At 40.8% G+C, this 22129-nt stretch overlaps 1 protein-coding gene across 26 annotated transcripts in view; it reads right to left on the bottom strand.

Moving 5' to 3' along the window:
• AFDN (afadin, adherens junction formation factor) overlaps window positions 1-22129 on the bottom strand; it is a 529325-nt gene that overhangs the window by 386909 nt on the left and 120287 nt on the right. For all 26 annotated transcript variants that reach the window (XM_075862614.1, XM_075862630.1, XM_075862615.1 and 23 more), the window contains exons 6-7: window positions 20967-21124; window positions 1177-1285 (exon numbers count right to left, since the gene is read on the bottom strand). In XM_075862614.1, coding sequence (XP_075718729.1) covers window positions 1177-1285; window positions 20967-21124 — 267 coding nt within the window. The remainder of the gene's footprint in view (window positions 1-1176; window positions 1286-20966; window positions 21125-22129) is intronic.

The raw sequence follows: 22129 nt of genomic DNA, 5'->3' as shown, positions 1-22129 counted from the left end.
CTTGAGAGGTGACGTCCAATTTCACTTGCAGTACAGAATGGATCACTGCGCGCAATTCTTCCACTCAGACGATCCGTCTGTGCAGAGGTTCGCCTAAGTGCACTTGTCATTCCCGTTCGTCGTTCGCTCATCTTCCGGGAGACGCAACATTGAACAGTGCTGACATCTTGGACTAGGCACGTAACGATCTGCTGGAGTAATAAACCAAGGTCTCAGTTCAATGATTCTTTTCTTCTCCGACAAGTAGTGGTAACTGGCACATCGACAAACAGGAGGCATCGCACAATCATCCTCCACCACTTGAAACCTCAAATTGGATCTTGTGGCTGAAAAACGTTTTGCTTTCAATCTGGCTTTAATGCCCCTCCCACATACCACAAATTGGAGCTAGGTGCTTGAAAATGTGATCATTTGCAGATCTTAGCGACACGTGCTACTTCCTCGATTTGCATAACCTTGCAGCTTGCCCTTCTTGGTGTTGCAATTTCAATGATGAAGAGTGTATATATAGATATTACTTTAGGAGGAAACGGATAAAAGGTTTTTTTTAAGCTTTTAATATTCATTCTTCTGTACACACTATCCACATCAGGACCTGTAAAAAAAAGACCTTTAAGGGCACGTTTAGACGTGGCAGAAATTTTCTGCAGTAGATTTTTCCACAAATTTGCGTCAATTACGCAACGAATCAGCAGCATAATTTGTATATTTGACAGTTAAAATCAGACGTGACAAATATCACAGCAGACTTGCCGCAGATTTAAGCCTTTGCATTGCAAAAGCTGAAATCTGCAGTGAAAATCTGCTGCTTCTCCGCAACAGAATGTGCATGCTGCGGAGTGTAAATTCTACACCACAGCCAAAATTCTGCACTGTTATTTTCAACAACGTCTAAACGAAGTTACCCAAAAAGCTATAGAAACCAAAAAGAGAAAAAACGGCTTCTGCAGACTTTCACTGCGGCTTGTCCGCAGCGGAATTCCACCACGTCTTAACATGAGATGCTACTTTCCCCAATGGAATGGATTCATATGTATTAATGATTTATTTAAAAAAAAAGTTATGATAGAATATTTTCATCAGCAGAATCACGGCGGTACTATGAAATTGCTTATGAGACATTAGTGAAGGAGAAACCTTGGACATATAATATGATCAATAGGCTACAGATACCACCTTTATCACTTGGCCAGTCTCTGAATATATGTAAAGGACATTCCTCATCATCCAGTATGGTTTCTTTCATAGCTTTATCAGAATGTTGAGTTCCAGAAGGTAACATTATCTAAAAAGAGATGTCAGAATACATATATATTATGAATAACTGATAAATTAAAAAAAATGCTGAACAGAGTTTACAGGATAATAATGCAATGTATATTTAAGGATAATAGATATAAATACAGAACATATATTTATCTCCAGCCCAATTTCAGCACTAAGGGCATCAATGGTCATATACAGTCTTGTGAAAAAGTAAAAAGACATCCAAGAGGAAGTAGCGAGCTCCGCTGTTCCCTTAACTCCAATTCACTTCTATGGCAGCTACGGAAACAGTGTAGCTCAGTTAGCTCGGCTGTTTCTGTAACTCCCGACCACCTAAACAGGATGTGGCCGGGAGCAGAGTAAGGCTTCATGCACACGACCATGCCAGTAATTACGGGCACAGCTGGCCGCAGACAGCCGGCCATTTTTACAAGCCATGCTCCCATTATAAAGTATAGGAACACGGTCCGTAAAATAAAAAAATAGGACACGTCCTATTTTTTCAGCAGGTGTCTACGGCACGGACACCCTCCCGTAGACTTACGGAAGGTGTCCGTCTGCCATAGAAATGAATGGGCCCGTAATTACGGGCGATTTTACTGTCATGTACGGTCATGTGCGTAAGCTAGAACTGGGTTTAGGGGTCCCTGTTCTAGAGATATGTGCGGGTCCCAGGGGTGGGACCAGCCTCTATCGGACTTTTATGGCATATCCTGTGGATATGCCATAAATATCCAAGAGGTGAAAACCCCTTTAACAAAAAAACAAAATAGACTTTTTTTAAATAAATTATTGCATAGATATGCCAATTCTTTCTGTGGGTACAGTCACTGATGAAAAGTAATGCCATGATCTCATTGAGATGAAAATGCATATAAAAGCACAAATTTTTCTTTAATAGGGCATGCATTTATGGCGTTTTCTCGAAATCGCGAATAGCGTTTTAGTAACTGCAAATTTACAAAGAGGAATTTTTAAATCACATGAACACCTGAAAACACATGATTTTTTTTCTTAAAGACATAAAAACACGCTAGACTGCAAGCAAGGTTTTGCATAGTGGAGTGAAGTTTGCGGGTAATGCAGTAAAGTGCAATTTTGCACATAGTTGAACATACAGTAGACTGCCATAGTCTGTGATAACTGTGTATTCGGGTATATTATAGTTTTGTTTTAATGTGGTCTGATTAACTCGTTGGCACTGCAGCCGGTTTTCACCTTTCTGACAGAGCCCCATTTTTCAAATCGGACGTGTCACTTTATGTGATAAATATCTTTGGAATGCTTTTACATATCCAAGCAATTCTGAAATTGTATATTCTCGTGACACATTGTGCTTTAGGTCAGTGACAAATTTTGGTCGATACATTCATTGCCTATTTGTGAAAAAAAAAAATAAAAATTAAAAAAAACACGAAAAACTGAATATACCACACAAAGTAGTTAGAGACTAAAGTGTAACATTTGTCCACATTATGTGGTCAGAATTTTTTGAATATCCTTTTATTTATTTTTTTAGGACGTTAGGAAGGTTATAAGTTTAGCAGTCATTTTTCACATTTTCAAGACAACTTCCAAAACCTACATTATTATTAGGGACCAATTCAGTTCTGAAGTGGCTTTGGAGGGGTCTATATGTATGTTAGAATCCCGCATAAATCACCCAGTTTAAAAAAATAAATTAAAAAAAATGCACCCCTCAAAGTATCGTGAACAGCATTTTGGAAGACTCAACCCTTTAGGCGTCTCAGGAATTAAAGCAAATCGTAGATGAAATTTGACCCATTGGTGTTCTCCAGAAACTAATGAGCTGCAGCAGATGTATAGTGAAAATTGCAATTTTTCCACTGATATGTAATTTCAGTGCCCAATATCTCGTGCCCAGCTTGTGCCACTGGAGAAACACCCCATAAATTGTAAAGAGGGTTCTCCTGGGCATGGCAATGCCATATGTGTGGATGTAAACTGCTGTTTGGGCACACGGTAGGGGTCACAAGGGACAGCACACCATTTTGATTTAGGATTTTGCCTGGGAGTTTTATTAGTATTTCAGTGTATAATGTAGGGGCATTCGTAAGCTGGACAGAGTACATCAGGGAATAATAAGGTAGGCTAATAAGGTGGTAAATAAATTATCCATAGAGATGTGGTACGCTTTATAGAAATCCTTTCCGCAAAGGCCAGTGTCGAATGCCAGTGTATAAAGTTCATTCTAATCCACCTTTGGTAACGCTCGAAATACCAACGAAATTCCCCAAATTGCAAAGGTGCAAAGTATTGTCCTAGTACAATATGGGCATGCCCACTTCCAACAGACATCCTCAGTCTCTCCCCTTCCCAGTTCCCAAATATTAGGCCCTTGATAAACACCTCTTTAAACCGGAGACTTGTTCCCTTCTAGTCAGCACATCGGCATGTTTCATATGTATTTAGATGTAGTGGCCTGAGGGCTGACTTTTGTAGGATAATTTATATTTTTAGTGGTACCATTTTGCGGTACATGCAACCTTTTGAACGCTTTATTCCTTTTTTTGTGCTAAAATTATATATATATATTTTTTAAAAAGACGCAATTTCTGCCATTTATTTTTTTAATGCAGCATGGACCGTTGCATATAACAGACGAGTTAAAGGGGTTTTCCCATGAGAGACATTGATGACATATCCCAAAAAAAAAAAAAAAGCATTTGAAGCAGCACAAATCCCGATATCAGGAGCGGTGTCACGCTGTAAAGTCAGACAAACCCAGTCTGACGTAATGTAATCCTCAGAAAAAGCATGGTGACCAGCAGCACACGTCTCCCAAGTTTTAATTAGATTCGTTTGTTGGTCAAACATCCAGTAAAAAATGGCAACGTTTCGACATGTGACAAGTGGAGGGTGTGTCTCTAGTCACAGACTTCTCTAGAACGGGGCCCCCTAAAACCTGTTCGAGCTTTGTTTGATCTCGCTGATTCCCGGCCACTTCCTGGTTATATGGTCGGAAAGTTATGTAAACAGTGTAACTCTCTGACCTACGCTGTTTCCGTAACTCCCTTAGTAGTGAATGACAGTTACAGAAGAAGCGTAGCAAGCAAGCTATGCTGTTTCCGTAACTACCATTCAGTTCTAAGGGACTTACGGAAACGGCGTCGCTCAGCGAGCTTCGCTGTTTACGTAACTCACAGCCATATAACCTTTTTCATGGTCGGAATTCAACTCATTCAGCCGCAACGCAGAGCGACTGAACAGGGTTTAGGTGGCCCCGTTCTGGAGATAGGTGCAAGTCCCAGAGGCGGGACCCGCATCTATATGACATTTAGGACATGGGAAAACCCCTTTAACTTTATTCTGTCGGTCAGTAAGATTATGGCAATACCAAATGTATGTTTTACGACTTTTTTTTAAAATCAGGTTTTTGTGATGAAATATTTTGAGAGCCATAACACATTTGCTTTCCAATTGCCAGCTATAGATTTTTTAAATTTTCAATTTTTTCCCCAATAAAAAAAGGACTTTATCTGAGAAAAATGGCAATTACTTAAGAAAACGTTCTTTTATTTTTTTAGTCCCACTAGGGATAAACAATTGGTGTACAGGTTTGATAAAATGTCTGTGAGCACCAATTGCTCGGCTTTGAGAAAACCTTCCGACATGTCACGATGATAGGTCAGTAATTTTTTGAAAGTTTATTTACCCTTTAAAGATTGGTAAATTCTCCTTGTGCATCGTAGCTTAGTGCGTTTTTTGGCGTTGATTTTGACGCGGAGCCTGCATTCGAATCAGCGCCAAGGAACGCCCCAAATTGCCCCCATGTAATTATAAGAGAAGTTTTTTTTCTCCAGACAGCTTTAAAAGGGTCTCCATCACAAGATGTCCGTATTGAACTACAGGCGATTATAAATTAGGCTAACCTGACTAAGATGTGTATTGGGTCTTTCCACTGAGTGCCTTCTTTGAAGAGAAAACGCTTTTATTACATTTATGCAAATTAGCATTTTGGAACAACAAGGGCGCTTCAAAATGTGGTGACTCAAAAGGTTGTACTGTGTCCTAATCCACGCATGCGCATTGTAATCTTTACCATCGCTCTAATCCGCACTGCTGCGCATGCGCCGATTAGGATGCAGGGACGCGCGCCCTCACTACACTATGGGGCCAGGCGCGCGCGTAAAAAATGCGGCTTTTGTGCGCGCAAAATGTCCATAACAGCTCCGTGTGTCAGCAGCATATGATGTGTGGCTGTGTGATTTTCGCGCAGCCGCCATCATTATGACACTGTCTGTAGGCTTGTTAACATAAAAGCACGCGGTGTTTTCGGTTTTCATTCATAGTTTTGACTACTGTAGCGCGCATCACTCGCGGCACACGGAATGGGTGCGTGCTCCGCGAACAACGCACAAATATAAGACATGTCGTGAGTTTTACGCAGCGGACATTCGCTGCGTGAAAATCATGGACAGTCCAAACGGCCCCATTGACTAACATAGGCCCGTGCGAGGCGCGTGAAAATCACGTGTTGCGCGGACGTATCATACGTTCGTCTGAATAAGCCCTAAGGAAGCAGGAAGGGGTTTGAACTGGGGAATGACGAGAGAGAGCATTTTGGAGCAACGCCCTCGTTGCTCCAAAATGCTCATTTGCGTAAGTGTAATTTAAGCTTTTTCTCTTCAAAGGAGGCACTCTGTCGAAAAACATAATACACGTCAGAATCAAGTTAGCCTAGTATAGTCCATAATAGCCTGTTAAGTTCAATACGGACATCTGGTGACAGACTCCCTTTAACCCCTTCCCGCTCCTTGACGTACTATTACGTCATGGCAGCTGTATCGTTCGCGCTCCATGCCGTAATAGTACGTCTCGGGAGTAACGGCCGTCCTCCCGACACATACAGGAGCTGTGACGCTGCTGTCTTGTTCAGCAGCTGTCACAGCTCCTACAGCGGGGACCGATCGCTGTGTCCCCGCTGATTAACCCCTTAAAAGCCGCGTTCTATAGAGATCGCGGCTTTTTAGGGGTTAAGCTGCCATCGCCGGCCTGCTACGCGATAGCGGACGGCGATGGTGACTATGGCAACCGGACACCAAACAATGGCGTCCGGCTATGCCATAGACGGAAGCCTAGTGGGTCCTGACAACGTCAGGACCCACTATGCTTGCTGTCAGTGAGTAGCTGACAGTTCTAATACACTGCACTACGCATGTAGTGCAGTGTATTAGAATAGCGATCAGGGCCTCCTGCCCTCAAGTCCCCTAGTGGGACAAAGTAATAAAGTTAAAAAAAAGTTAAAAAAAGATGTGTAAAAATAAGAAAATAAAAGATTTAAAAGTAATAAAAGTAAAAATCCCCCCTTTTCCCTTATCAGTCCTTTATTATTATTAATAAAAATATATAAACAAACAAATAAACTATACATAATTGGTATCGCCGCGTCCGTAACGGCCTGAACTACAAAATTATTTCATTATTTATCCCGCACGGTGAACGCCGTAAAATAAAATAATAATAAACCGTACCACAATCACAATTGTTTGGTCACTTCACCTCCCAAAAAATGGAATAAAAAGAGATCAAAAAGTCGCATGTACCTAAAAATGGTACTGATCGAAACTACAGTTCGTTACGCAAAAAATAAGTCCTCGCACGGCTTGATTGATTGAAAAATAAAAACGTTATGGCTCTTAGAATAAGGTAACACAAAAAGTGAATGATTGTTTACAAAACGTATTTTATTGTGCAAACGCCATAAGACATAAAAAAAACTATAAACATAGGGTATCGCCGTAATCGTATCGCCCCGCAGAATAAAGTGAATATGTCATTTATAGCGCACGGTGAACGCTGTAAAAAAAAAAACAATAGTACAATTGCTGTTTTTTAGTCACCACGCCACCTTAAAATAGAATAAAAACTGATCAAAATGCCGCATACACCCCAAGAAAACTGCAATGGATTCCGCAAGGGGTCTAGTTTCCAAATTGGGGTCACTTTTGGGGGGTTCCCAATGTTTTGGCACCACAAGACCTCTTCAAACCGGACATGGTGCCTAAAAAAAAGAGGCCTCAAAATCCTCTAGGTGCTCCTTTGCTTCGGAGGCCGGTGCTTCAGTCCATTACCGCACTAGGGCCACATGTGGGATATTTCTCAAAACTGCAGAATCTGGGCAATAAGTATTGAGTTGCGTTTCACTGATAAATCCTTTTGTGTTATAAAAAAAATGGTATAAAGAGGATTTTCTGACAAAAAAAAAATGTAAATTTCACCTCTACTTTGCTCTAAATTTTTGTGAAACACCTAAAGGGTTCATAAACTTTCTAAATGCTGTTGTGAATACTTTGAGGGGTCTAGTTTCTAAAATGGGGTATTTGATAGGGGTTTCTAATATATGGGCCCCTCAAAGCAACTTCAGAACTGAACTGGAACCTAAAAAAATAAATAAATGAGGCAATACTTCGCTTCTTACATTATACTGATAATGAGCCGTGCCCACCCAGATATGACCCCAGTTTTGACCGTTTGTATAAACGGAGACCCCTATTAGACCGTTCCAATGCCCGGTTTTCCCAAGCATTCACCCCCGAGAAGTGTATTTCTATTGATGAGTCCCTGGTACATTTTAAAGGGAGGGTTCAATTCCGCGAGTACCTGCCGGGTAAGAGGGCAAGGTATGGCGTGAAGATGTATGAGCTGTGCGAGAGTGCATCAGGGTATACCTACAGGTTTAGGATATATGAAGGAAAGGCCACCCCCAAACCAGACTGCATCCTGGACTACAATAGGTACATGGGAGGGATGGACTTGTAAGATCAAGCCCTGAAGCCCTACAGCGCTATGCGGTGTGGTATAAGAAGCTGGCCGGGCACATCATACAGATGGCATTGTACAATGCGTACATGCTACGTCGATGTGCAGGCCAGACGGGAACTTTCCTGGAATTTCAAGAGGTGATTATCAAGAACCTAATCTTTAGGGACCAAGAAGGGGGGGCACCCAGTACTTCTGGATGTGGGGCCACACGCATCGTACCAGGGCAACACTTTCCAGGAGAAGTTCCCCAAACTGGCAAGAAGGGAAAAAGTCAAAAGAGGTGCAAAGTCTGCTATAAGAGGGGGATAAGGGAGGACACAATATATCAATGTGACACGTGTCCCGAATAACCAGAGCTCTGTATGAAAGTGTTTTAAAATTTATCATACATCCCTTGGTTTATAATTTACCCCAATTTTACTTACCCTGATGCACTCCGCACAGCTTATCCCCCCTCGTCTTTCCCCTCTGGGCCCTGCTGTGTGTCCAGGCAGCTGATAACAGCCACATGTAGGGTATTGCCATACCCGGGAGAACCAACATTACAGTTTATGGGGTGTAGGTCTCCGGTCAAAATGCTCACTACACCTCTAGATGAATGCCTTAAGGGTGTAGTTTTTAAAACGGGGTCACTTCTTGCGGGTTTCAACTGTACTGGTACCTCAGGGGCTTCTGCATACATGACTTCGCACTAGAAAATCCCGAGTAGGCCAAATGGTGGTCCTTTCCTTCTGAGCCCTCCCATGGGCCCAAACGGCAGTTTATCACAACAAATGGGGTATTGCGGCACTCAGAACAAATTGCGCAACAGAATGGGGTGTTTTGTTACTTGTGAAAATAAGAAATTTTCAGCCAAAACTACATATTATTTGACAAAAATAATTTTGTTTTCATTCCCAGCCCAATTCAAATAAGTTCTGTGAAAAAACTATGGGGTCTAAATGGTCACATTACCCATAAATGAATTCCTTGAGGGGTGTAGTTTCCAAATTGGGGTCACTTTTGGTGGGTTTCCATTGCTTTGATACTTCTGAGGCTCTGCAAATGCGACATGGCACCCAAAAACCAATCCAACAAAATCTGGACTCCAACAAACATATAGCGCTCCTTTCCTTCTGAGCCCTCCCATGGGCCCAAACGGCAGTTTATCACCACAAATGGGGTATTGCCACACTAAGGACAAATTGGGCAACAAAATGGGGTATTTTGTTCCCTGTGAAAATAAGAAATTTTGATCACAAATGACATTTTATTGGAAAAAATGACATTTTTTTCATTTCAGAGCCCAATTCAAATACGTGCTGTGAAAAAACTGTGCGATCAAAATGGTAACAACAACCCTAAATTAATTCCTTGAGGGGTGTAGTTTCCAAAATGGGGTCACTATTGGGGGATTCCTACTGTTTTGGCACCTCAACACCTCTTCAAACCTGGCATGCTGCCTAAAATATATTCTAATAAAAAAGAGGACTCAAAATGCACTAGGTGCTTCTTTGCTTCTAGGGCTTGTGTTTTAGTCCACGAGCGCCATAGGGCCACATGTAGGACATTTCTAAAAACTGCAGAATCTGGACAATACATATTTAGTAGTGTTTCTCTGGTAAAACCTTCTGTGTTACACAAAAAAAATTGAATAAAATTGAAATTCAGCAAGAAAAATGACATTTGCAAATTTCACCTCCACTTTGCTTTAATTCCTGTGAAATGCCTGAAGGGTTAAAAAACTTTATAACTGCTGTTTTGAATACTTTGAGGGGTCTAGTTTCTAAAATGGGGTATTTTATCAGGGTTTCTAATACATAGGCCCCACAAAGCCACTTCAGAACTCAAGAGGTACCTTAAAAAAAAGGCTTTTGAAATTTTCTTAAAAATATGAGAAATTGCTGTTTATGTTCTAAGCCTTGTAACGTCCAAGAAAAATAAAAGAATGTTCAAAAAACGATGCCAATCTAAAGTAGACATATGGGAAATGTGAACTAGTAACTATTTTGGGTGGTATAACCGTCTGTTTTACAAGCAGATGCATTTAAATTCTGAAAAATGCAATTTTTTCAAAATTTTCTCTACATTTTGCAATTTTTCACCAATAAACACTGAATATATCGACCAAATTTTACCACGAACATGAAGCCCAATGTGTCACGAGAAAACAATCTCAGAATCGCTTGGGTAGGTTTAAGCATTCTGACGTTATTACCACATAAAGTGAAATATGTCAGATTTGAAAAATGGGCTCTGAGCCTTAAGGCCAAAACTAGGCTGCGTCCTTGAGGGGTTAAGCTGCTCGCGGGAAAAAACAACAACAGGATGCGCTTTCTTTGAGCAGTTTCCGCCTCTAACCTCCCATTGAAATCAACGGGAGAAAGAAAAACCTACGAAGGACATTTGAAGTGTTTTTTTACCCACAAATTTTGTATTCGATTCATACATCGAAAAAAAAAAGAAAAACTGCTGTACAAAACACTAGTTATATACCATATTTTATTATACTGTTTATACCCATTTAAATGTGCTCCATGGACAAAGCTGCCAGGTGCCTGTCTTGTGCAATGTATGTATGTATGTATGTATATATATATATATATATATATATATATATATATATATATAGCTGTTCTGTGCGCGCAAAAGTTACATAACAGCTCCGTGTCAGCAGCGTATGATGTGTGGCTGCGTGATTTTCACGCAGCCGCCTTCATTATGACACTGTTTGTAGGTTTGTAAACAGAAAAGCACGTGGTTGTCACAGTTTTTACTGCTGTTGCGCGAATCACGCGCATCACACGGAAGTGCTTCCGTGTGCTGCGCTTGATTTTCACGCACCCATTGACTTCAATGGGTGCGTGATGCGCGAGAAATGCACAAATATAGGATCTGTAGTTAGTTTTACGCAGCGCACACACGCTGCATAAAAATCACTGACTGTCTGAACGGCCCCATTGACTAACATAGGTCCGTGCGAAGCGCGTGAAAATCATGCATGTTTGTGTACACATATGCACACACATACATATATAATATAATATATACACATATGCACACACATACATATATAATATAATATATACACATATGCACACACATACATATATAATATATACACATATGCACACACATACATATATAATATAATATATACACATATGCACACACATACATATATAATATAATATATACACATATGCACACACATACATATATAATATATACACACACATACATATACATATATAATATATACACACACATACATATATAATATAATATATACACATATGCACACACATACATATATAATATAATATATACACATATATAATATATACACATATGCACACACATACATATATAATATATACACATATGCACACACATACATATATAATATATACACATATGCACACACATACATATATAATATATACACATATGCACACACATACATATATAATATATACACATATGCACACACATACATATATAATATATACACATATGCACACACATACATATATAATATATACACATATGCACACACATACATATATAATATATACACATATGCACACACATACATAATATATACACATATGCACACATATACATATATAATATATACACATATGCACACATACAAATAGAATATATACACATATGCACACACATACAAATAGAATATATACACATATGCACACACATACATACATAAATATACACACACACACATATATATATATATATATATATATATATAATATACACACACACACAGCTCCGTATTTTACAGCCATTTTTACTTTAGTGTGTGGACATACCCTTAGGGTTTTTTTCAGTGAGGATTTTGGGAATTTAGTGGTGGCCTATACCAATAATTATGCCCAGCAATTTATTGCCCAGAACCCCACGTCATATGCTAGACCCTTTAGGTGGACACCCGTAGATGCAGTGGAGATGCAAAAATGTTGGTGCCTTATGCTGTATATTGGCTAGTAAAGAAGCTACAAAATCACTCATACTGGAGTACAGATGTTATGTACAACACCCCAATTTACCTCATGGCAATGGCCCATACATGAACTGAAATTATTATTAAAATTTTGCATTAGTGATCAAGCAGAGTGCCCGCCCCATGATAACACCACATGACCACCTAATCAAAGTCCGGCCGGTCAATAATTTCTGCACAAAAATGCAACAAGCGTACACACCCGAAAAGAACATTACAATAGACTAGTCTCTTGTACATTTTAAAGAGACGGTCACCACTTTATAAGTGCCCTATCTTGTACAGAGCAAGCGTAATCTCACGAGATCACGCTGTAAATGGACAGCTTACAGCGAGATTACACTTTGCTCTGCTGTAAGTACCACAGAAACGTTAACGAAGTGCCGGGATTGTGAATAGACGTCCCGTCCTGTCTGGAATGAATGTCTATTCACTGTCTAAACACTTCAGTAACGTTACTATGTCAGTACAAGACAGCACATAGCGAATAACGAAGTGTCACTATGCGCTGACTAAATGAATGTAGAGAAGTGCATGACGCCGATTGGTCAGCGTCATACACTCCTCTGTACAACGCCCACTTGGTCTAAAGTAAAAAAACACGCCCACTTGGGCATTAACCATGGACGCAACTGTACATCATGGTTTGCCCTGCATTAACGCACCATGAAGTACAGTTACGTCATGGTGCTTTTCCGTCACCATGTCAAAACACATGGTGACAGAACAGTGACATCGGCTGTCAGATAGCCGACAGTCACTGGGACTCGTCGGGGGAACAATCGCGACGCGGCGCCGCCAGCGATCGGTCAGTCAGTAGAGACTGACCAATCACAGTATTGCAGCATGGTTACCCGGCTAAAAGAGCCGGGTAGCCACGCTAGCCAATCGGCTGTTGGCAACAGGAGGCCTAACAATGGCGCCCCCGTCTGCCAAGTACGGCGGCCTGTTAAGCCCCGCCTGGAGGCGGGGCTTAAAAGGTTTCCAGCCGCAGGTGAAAGATGGCGGTGGGCTCAGAAGCTGACCCTGCGCCATCAGCCGATGGATGTCAGCTGTTTGTTACAGCTGACATCCTGCTGTAACGGCAGGGAACGGAGCTAGCTCCGGTCCCTGCCATTAACACCTTAGATGCCGCGATCACGGCATCTTAGGTGTTTCCAGGTGACCGGCATCGCTGCGATGTAGTCGCACGGATGCTGATCGTTACTATGGGAACCGGAGGCCAACAATTGCTTCCTGGTCTCCCACGTACAGAAGCCTATTAGGTCCCGCCCAGAGGCGGAGCCTAATAGGCTTGCTGTCAGCTCTAATGCATTGCACTACGTGGGTAGTGCAATGTATTAGAATAAAGATGACAGGTGCAGGTCTTCAAGTCCACTAGTGGGACAAAAAAATGTTATAAAAAAGTTCAAAGTTAAAAAATTAAAAACTTTGTCTTTTATTATAGGGAAAAAAAATTAAACCATTAAAAAAGTACACATATTTGGTATCAGCGCGTCCGTAACGACCCAAACTATAAAACTATAATGTTATTTTTCCCATACTGTGAACACCGCCAAAATTTTTTTAATAAACTATGCTCTAATCACTATTTTTTTGGTCACCATCCCTTCTAAAGTATAGAATAAAAAAATGATAAAAAAGTCGCACGTACCGCAAAATAGTACCAGTAAAAACTACATCCCGTCCTGGAAAAAACAAGTCCTTACACAGCCTTGTCAACGGAAAAATAAAAAAAAAGTTATGGCTCTCAGAATATGGTGACACAAAATTTAAAAAAAAAAAAAAAAAGGGAATTTTTTTTTTTGTGCAAACGCTGCAAAACAAAAAACCCTATATACATATGGTATCGCTGTAATCATATCGACCCGCATAATAAAGTAAAATATAATTTATCGCCCATGGTGAACACCGTAAAAAAAAACAACCAAAAAACAATTGTCAGAATTGATGGTTTTTGGTCCCCCTGCTTGCCAAAAAAATGGAATAAAAAGTGATTAAAAAAAAAAAAAAAAAAAAAAAAAAAAATCGCACGTACCCCAAAATGGTACCAATGAAAACGACATCTTGTCCCGCAACAAATAAGCCCACACACAGCTCCAGTGGTGAAAAAATAAAAAAGTTCTGGTTCTCAGAATATGGCGATGAAAAATGTGCAGTGTGTTCCAAAAGCGGATAAGATCGGGCACCATTTATCAGTGCGACACTGGCCACACATCTGCGGATTATTTATTTGCCGCATTATTATACCCTCTTATTATGCCCTGATGTTCTCCGAACAGATTACATATACCACCACATAATAAACTGAAATACCAGCAAAACCCCAAACAGAACAGTTACCAAGCAAAATCTGCGCTCCAAAAGCCAAATGGCGCTCCCTCCCTTCTGAGCCCTGCAGCGTGCCCAAACAGCAGTTTACGTCAACAGATCTGGCATTGCCATACTCGGGAGAACCCGCTTAACGTTTTATGAGGTATTTGTCTTCAGTGCCACAAACTGGGTACAACATATTGTGCACTAAAATGGCATATCAGTGGAAAATTGCAATTTTTACTTTGCATCATCCACTGGGCACTAATTTCTAATGTAAAATCACCTGTGGGGTCAAAATGCTCACTACACCCCTTAAAATGCCCTAAGGAGTTTTAGTTTCCAATATGGGGGTCACTACTTGGGGTGTTTGTTTTACTATTTGAGTTCCGAGCCCTTCAATTGTGGGCCGATGCTGTGAAAAATAAACAAAATAGACCTTAAATGCGCATGGCGCTCTTCACTTCTGAGCCCTGTCTTGTGCAGGCAAGTGATAAATGCCTTGAGGGGTGCAGTTTCCAAAATGGGGTCACTTCTTGGGGCTTCCACTGTACTCTGGTACCTCAGGGGTTTTGCATATGCGACATGGCGCCCAAAAACCAATACAGCAAAATCTGCATGACAAATCGAGCTCCTGCCTTTCTGAGCCATGCAGTGTGTCCAAACAGCAGTTTAGGACCACATGTCGGGTATTGCCGTAATCGGGAGAAATTGCTTTTCAAATATTGGGGTTCTTTTTCTCCAGTATCCCTTGTGAAAATGAAGACATTCTTCAATTTAGTGGAACAAAATGTAGATTTTCATTTTCACAGCCTAATTTCAATAAATTCTGCAAAAGACCTGTGGGGTCTAAATGCTCACTATACCCATAGATATATTCCTTGAGGGGTGTAGTTTTCCAAATGGGGTCACTTTTGTGGGGTTTCCACTGTTTTGGCCTCTCAAGGTCTTTGCAAATGAAACATGGCACCTGAAAAACAATCAAGCAAAATTTGAGCTCCAAAAGCCAAACGGTGCTCCTTCCCTTCTGAGCCCTGCTGTGGGTCCAAACTGCAGTTTATTACCACATGTGGGGTATTGCCGTACTCAGAAGAGTTTGCTTTACAAATGTTGGGGTTCTTTTTCTCCTTTATCTTTTGTGAAAATTGAAAAATCTGAGCTAAAACGACATTTTATTAGAAAAAAAAAATGTAGATTTTCAATTTCACTGCATAATTCCCATAAATTCAGCAAAAACCGTGTAAGGTCAAAATGCTAACTATACTACTAGAAAAATTCCTTGAGGGGTGTAGTTTCCAAAATGGGGTCACTTTTGGGGAGTTTCCACTGTTATGGTCCCTCCAGGGCTTTGCAAACACGACATGGCACCATTCCAGCTAAATCTGTGCTCCAAAATCCAAATGGCCCTCGTTCCCTTCTGAGCCCTGCCGTGTGTACAAACAGCAGTTTATTACCACATATGTGGTATTGCTGTAATCAGGAGACATTGCTTTACACAAATGTTGGGGTGCTTTTTCTCCTTTATTCCTTGTAAAAACTAAAAAAAACGTATGTTTTTTCAGAAAAAAAGTAGATTTTTATTTTCACAGACAAGTTCCAATAAATCTAGCAAAAAAATTGTGGGCTAAAAATGCTAACTATACCTCTTGAAAAATTCCTTGAGGGGTGTAGTTTCAAAAATGGGGTCATTTTTGGGGGGTTTCCACGGTTTTGGCACCACAAGACCTCTTCAAACCGGACATGGTGCCTAAAATATATTCTAATAAAATAAGGCCCCAAAATCCACTAGGTGCTCCTTTGCTTCTGAGGCCGGTGTTTCAGTCCATTACCACACTAGGGCCACATGTGGGATATTTATAAAAACTGCAGTATCTGGGCAATAAGTATTGAGCTGCGTTTCTTTGGTAAAACCATCTGTGGTACAGAAAAAAACTGTATTACAAATGAATTTCGTAAAAAAAAAAAAAACACTACTTTGCTTTATTTCCTGTGAAATGCCTAAAGGGTTAAAATAATTTCTGAATGCTGTTTTGAATACTTTGAGGTGTGCAGTTTTTACTGAAAAAATATCCTTTTGAAATTTTCTAGAAAATGCAAGAAATTGAAGCTAAAGTTCTAAGTCTTGTAACGTCCTAGAAAAATAAAATAATGTGCAAAAAATGATGCAAACAAAGTAGACATATAGGAAATGTTAACTAGTAAATCTTTTGTGTGGTATTACGATCTGTTTTACAAGCAGATACATTACAATTTAGAAAAATGCAGATTTTTGCAAATTTTCTCTAAATTTTGGTGTTTTTTTACAAATAAATATTGAATTTAACGACCAAATTTTTTCAGTATCATAAAGTACAACATGTCACGAGAAAACAATCTCAGAATCGCTTGGATATGCAAAAGCATTCTGGAGTTATTACCACATAAAGTAACACGTCAGATTTGCAAAAATCGGCTTTGTCCTGAAGGCCAAAACAAGCTTAGACATTAAGGGGTTAAGAAACTAATTAGCATAAAGCTAAAATCGCTCCTAACGTGGTAAAAATAGATTGTTTTTCTAAATAAAAAGCACTGCTGTTACCTACATTATAGCGCCCATCTCCTTATGTAGAAGATAGGACACTTATAATGTGGTGACAGAGCCTCTTTAAGGGGAGGTCAAAATTCCACCAATACCTTCCCAGTAAGGGGGCAAGGTATGGGATAAAATAGTAGAAACTGTAGGAGAGTAGCTGAGGGTATACCTACAGGTTTCGGGTTTATGAAGGAAAGAACTCCAGTGTTGAACCACCAGAATCTCTCACCATCCTGGGAGTTCGTGGAAAAATAGTGTGGAATTTAATGCACCCACTGCTGGAAAAGGGTTACAATCTTTGGATAAATAGTGGGATGCTGGTGTAGACGTTAAGTGCCCCTCTACCAGAAAGTGGACCACTGCAGCATGTGGCGACGTGCGCAAAAACTAGAGGCCTCCCTAAAACACTTGCTTGGCCAACGTGTCACTAGGGGTGAGAGCAGGTCAATATGTCGGGAGAACAGGTCAGTCAAGTAGAAGGACAAGAGGGATGTCAGTCTCTTGACCACGATACACGGTAATGGCCGCACCCCTGTCCCTATATGAGGTGGCACTACAATGACCACAAGCCAGTTTGCATCATGCGCTATAACATGTGAGGAGTTGATCTCTCAGATCAAGTGCTGAAGCAGTATAGTGCCATGCATAAAACAAGGTGGCAATGTAGAACGCTAAGAGTATGTGCACACGACCTCTTTTTAGACGTAACGGAGGCGTTTTACGCCTCAAATTACGCCGGAAAAGACGGCTCCAATACGTCGGCAAACATCTGCCCATTGCTTGCAATGGGTCTTACGATGTTCTGTGCAGACGAGCTGTCATTTTACTTGTCGCTGTCAAAAGACTGCGCGTAAAATTACGGCCGCGTCAAAGAAGTGCACGATACTTCTTGGGACGTAATTGGAGCTGTTTTTCATCGACTCCAATGAAAACCATTACTCTAATTACGTCCGTAAAAGACGCTGCGAAAAACGTGTGCACTTGTAAAAACGTCTGAAATTCAGGAGCGGTTTTCTCCTGAAGCCAGTTCCGTAATTTCAGTCGTATTTGGCGTTGCCGTGTGAACATACCCTTACAAGCTATTCCAAACGTGCAGGCCAGAGAGGTTCATTCCTTAAGTTTCAAGAGATGATCAAGGCACTTGTGCTTGGGCCCTCCCCTTCCTAGTTTTCAAGCACATCTGCTGGAAGAGAGGGCACCCGTATTGTACCAGGGCAACGCTTTCCCGGCATAGTTCCACAAGTTGCAAAGAAGGGAAGATCCCGAAAAAAGTGCAGTGTGTTCCAGATCGGGGCTAAGAAAGGACATTTTTGTCATTTTGCTGGAATGTGCGGATTAAACTTTCTTGTGTATTGTATATATGTGGGGGTAGTGACTGCCTCCATTTTTGAGCTTGAACTTCTTTAATTCTGCCCTACAGTTATTTTAATTAGTTAATGCTGGTTCCTACCTTCCCGGAGCATATTCTGCATGCTTAGTCCCAGAACAGAGGTGTATGTGCAGCGTAGGGACCTTATAAGTGAGGTCACCTTGCTGTGGCAGGTAGGCTCTCACAAGTCGATCAAATTGTGCACTAAGAACCTCACTATTGTAAGTAGATTCAGCAGTAATGCATATTTATTTATATATAGTGTTTAGGTGGCATTGGTGTTCGCAGAGTGCAGTCGCCATTTTCTCGTGTATTACAATAACCCTACATTTCTCTGACTCCATGTGAACTTCGCCTTATGCTGTGCAATGTTTGCTGCAAGTATCTCTCAATAACTAAAAAGCTGCATGTAAGGGCTAATGCTGGCTTTTCAGCGATAAAAATGTTTTTACTGGGAATCCCGAATGAAATTCTATTATTGAGAGATACTTGCATCTAACATTACAAAGCATAGGGCAAAGTCCACATTGAGTCAGAAATGTAGGGACTGCGACTGTCACGACACCAGAATTTGGACTTCGATACTGCGTGTAATATTGTGATTCTCAATACCAAAATCAATATTTTAGAATAATGTTTCTATTTCCTTCTTTTGCATCCCGGCGTTCAGAACGGATTTTTTTACTCGACATAACTGTATACGACTTATTTTGCGGGACGAGTGGTACTTCATGAAGGTGCCTTTTTTTTTTGGTACATTTACAATATAGTTTAATCTATATAAAATGTTTTTTTTACAAAAATGCAGAGGAAAAAAAAAACAAAAAAAAACAGTTTCTCTTTTCTTTTACTGCATCCCCCAATCATAAATGACACTATAAATTTGTTGTGCACTTTAATAGCGTTGCAGTAGTACCAAAGTTGTGTATATTATTTTATGTACTAGGTGGTTTTTAGCTTAAAAAGTTTGAGTTTTTTTTATTTAACATTACTTTAATGATTAAAGCTTTACATTTTTTTTTAATTATATATTTTTTAACTTTGAAAAAAAGTAAGAAACACGCCAGTGAGTCGTTTTTTTTTTTATTGCCGTCCCAGTTTGTAAAGTATACCCGGTAAAAGTAGGGCAGGTCATCTTCTTACTAGGAACTTTGTTGCCGTACTATCCCAGCCGCAATTATGTCACGTGACCGCATTGTGACCAGCCAATTCCTACAGCATCTGCTGTGTGGACCGGGAGTCTTTCACATTGAGCATCTGATAAGAATGCAGTGTGAAAGACTTCCGGTCCACACAGTAGACGCTGTAGGAATCGGCCGGGCACAGTCGGGTCACATGACATAATTGGGCCGGGATTTGTGTCAACAAAGCGCCCGGTAAGAGGATGACCTGCACTCCAAGTGCTCTGCCTCCTTCCCTGGTATTTTCATCCATAAAATTAAATGCAGGCATTTTGGCACAGATGTTACGCAATCATGCTTTTCAGGAAGTTTCACTGACTCTTTTTGCCGAAGAACAAATATTTGAATACTGTAGTGGGGGAGTAGGGTATGTCTTGATAGATGTAAAAGGTTGTCAATGCTTAGAATGCAAAGTTACTTAAAGGCTATATAAACCTTTTCGCACATTTTTACTTTTAAAATCCCATAAAAGGATTTATTAATGTGTCAGCGGGACTGAATGCTTTGGTGACGGCGGGTCCTGCATGTCTCTGACACGCAGGAGCCAACTGTTATTGATCACATCTAATTTCTAACTGGACGATTCAGCTTTGACAGCAAGATACAGCTTTTATCTATACAGCATACATAAAATGTACCTGAAAAAGTAAAAACTTTAAAAAGTCAAGTCAGGTCAACGGGTCAAATACTCTGCGCAAAAACTGCGCAGCGTATCGGACCTGGAACCCACAGCACTTTCTGTCCGAAAAAACGCACCATATTATGGTGCAGTTTCTGAACGGAAAATCCGCTGCGGAAAGCAGCGGAGAAAAAATATAAAAACTTTCATACTTACCCCCTCCCTCTTCACTGCGCGTAGTCTGGACTCCCTGTATGACGTTGAAGCCATGAGACGCTGCAGTGGTCCCAAACATGGGATTTGTTGCAGCGGTCACATGGAATGAAAAGTCACCCCAGGAGGCCGGACTGCAGGAAGGACAGCGTTCTGGGTAAGTATTTTTTTCTTTCCCGGAGTCGCAATTTTTGTTGCGCAACTCCTGAGATTCCGCAGAAAATCTCTCAACACTTGGCTTTTTTGCAGGTTTTGCATTCCCATTGAATTCAATGGGGAAAACCCGCAACAGAAAACAAAAACGCAGCATGCTGCGGATTTAAATTCCACACCGCAGCTCAATTTCTTAACATTTACGCTGCGTTTTTTTCAGGCAGTGTGGGCATGAGATTTTCTTAATCTCATCCACTTTGCTGCTATTGTAAGTGCTGAGGAATTTCCGCACAGAATTCAGCTGCAGAAGTTACGCAGCGTTTAAGGCCGGGTTCCCACGTAGCGTAAACGAAACAAACAAAGGTAAATTAAAAAGTTGATAAAAATCCAATAATATGTTGTTTTTGTTTGGTGGGGGTTTCTTTTAATAATTGCACAAAGGTTTAGATTTTGCTTTTAGGTGTGTACAAAATGTAGGTTCTTCTCACCATGGCAATGCAGAACTCCCTGGGATTTTCCTTCTCCATCCCATACTTTTCCAAAGCTTCAATAACGGCAAAATCTGTGGTATCATTTGTAGACAACAGGATGGTTTTATAAGGGATATTGGGTTTTAGGCTGTCAGCATATATTCTTAAGGTTCCACCTTGGGGAAAAAAAATAAAAAATTAGATACACTAAGCAAATCCGCTAAAAACACCCTGTGAAAAGCCTTGGAAAAGGTGAAATTGATATAGTGGACAATCACGGGGCTCTAATAAACACATCAATACTTACGCGATTCATTCTTGAGTACAGAAAAAAATATTTTAAAAAAAATAGCTCACCCCTCTTCTGTTGAATGTAGTACTTAGGCTTCATTCGGATCTGCGTCAGGGCTCCGTTCATGGGTTCCCGTCGGAGCTTTTTGTCAGGGGAACCCATGAACAGAACCCTAACTGAAACCATAGGTTTCCGTTTGCATCACCATAGATTTCAATGGTGACGGATCCGATGCAAATGGTTTGTCACCGTTGTTTAAGGGTTCCGTCATTTTGATGGAGTCAATACCGTAGTTGACTGCGCTATTAATTCCGTCAAAACAAACCATTTTCACCGGATCAGTTACCATTGAAATCAATGGTGATGCAAACGGAAACCTAGGTTTTACATTTGTTTCAGTCAGGGTTCCGTTTATTAGTTCCCCTGGCGGAAAGCACCGATGGAACCAATGAAAGGAGCCCTGACGCAGATGTGAAGAAAGCCTTTAACCCCTTAATGACCGCCGATACGTCTTTTTACGGCGGTCATTAGTGGGCTTTATTCTAGAGCGCCGCCAAACTACGTCGCTGCATTAGAATAAAGTAAACAGAGCAGGGAGCCGTGAAATCTCCCTGCTCTTAGCTGCCAGAAGCAGCTGAGGGCTGGGGGCGTCCCTGCTCTGCCGGGTGAGATCGATATTAGTATCGATCTCACCCGTTTAACCCTTCAGATGCGGTGCACAATAGCGAGCACCGCATCTGAATGGTTTTGCAGAGAGGGAGGGAGCTCCCTCTCATCTCACTGACACCCGGCGATAAAATCGCCGAGTGTCTGTGTCTTCTATGGCAGCCGGGGGTCTAATAAAGACCCCCAGGTCTGCCTGCAGCGAATGCCTGCTAGATCATGCCGC

Source organism: Rhinoderma darwinii, chromosome 4 (assembly GCF_050947455.1).
Source record: "Rhinoderma darwinii isolate aRhiDar2 chromosome 4, aRhiDar2.hap1, whole genome shotgun sequence".
Taxonomy (NCBI): Eukaryota; Metazoa; Chordata; class Amphibia; order Anura; family Rhinodermatidae; genus Rhinoderma; species Rhinoderma darwinii.
This window is presented reverse-complemented; position numbering and strand designations above follow the sequence as displayed.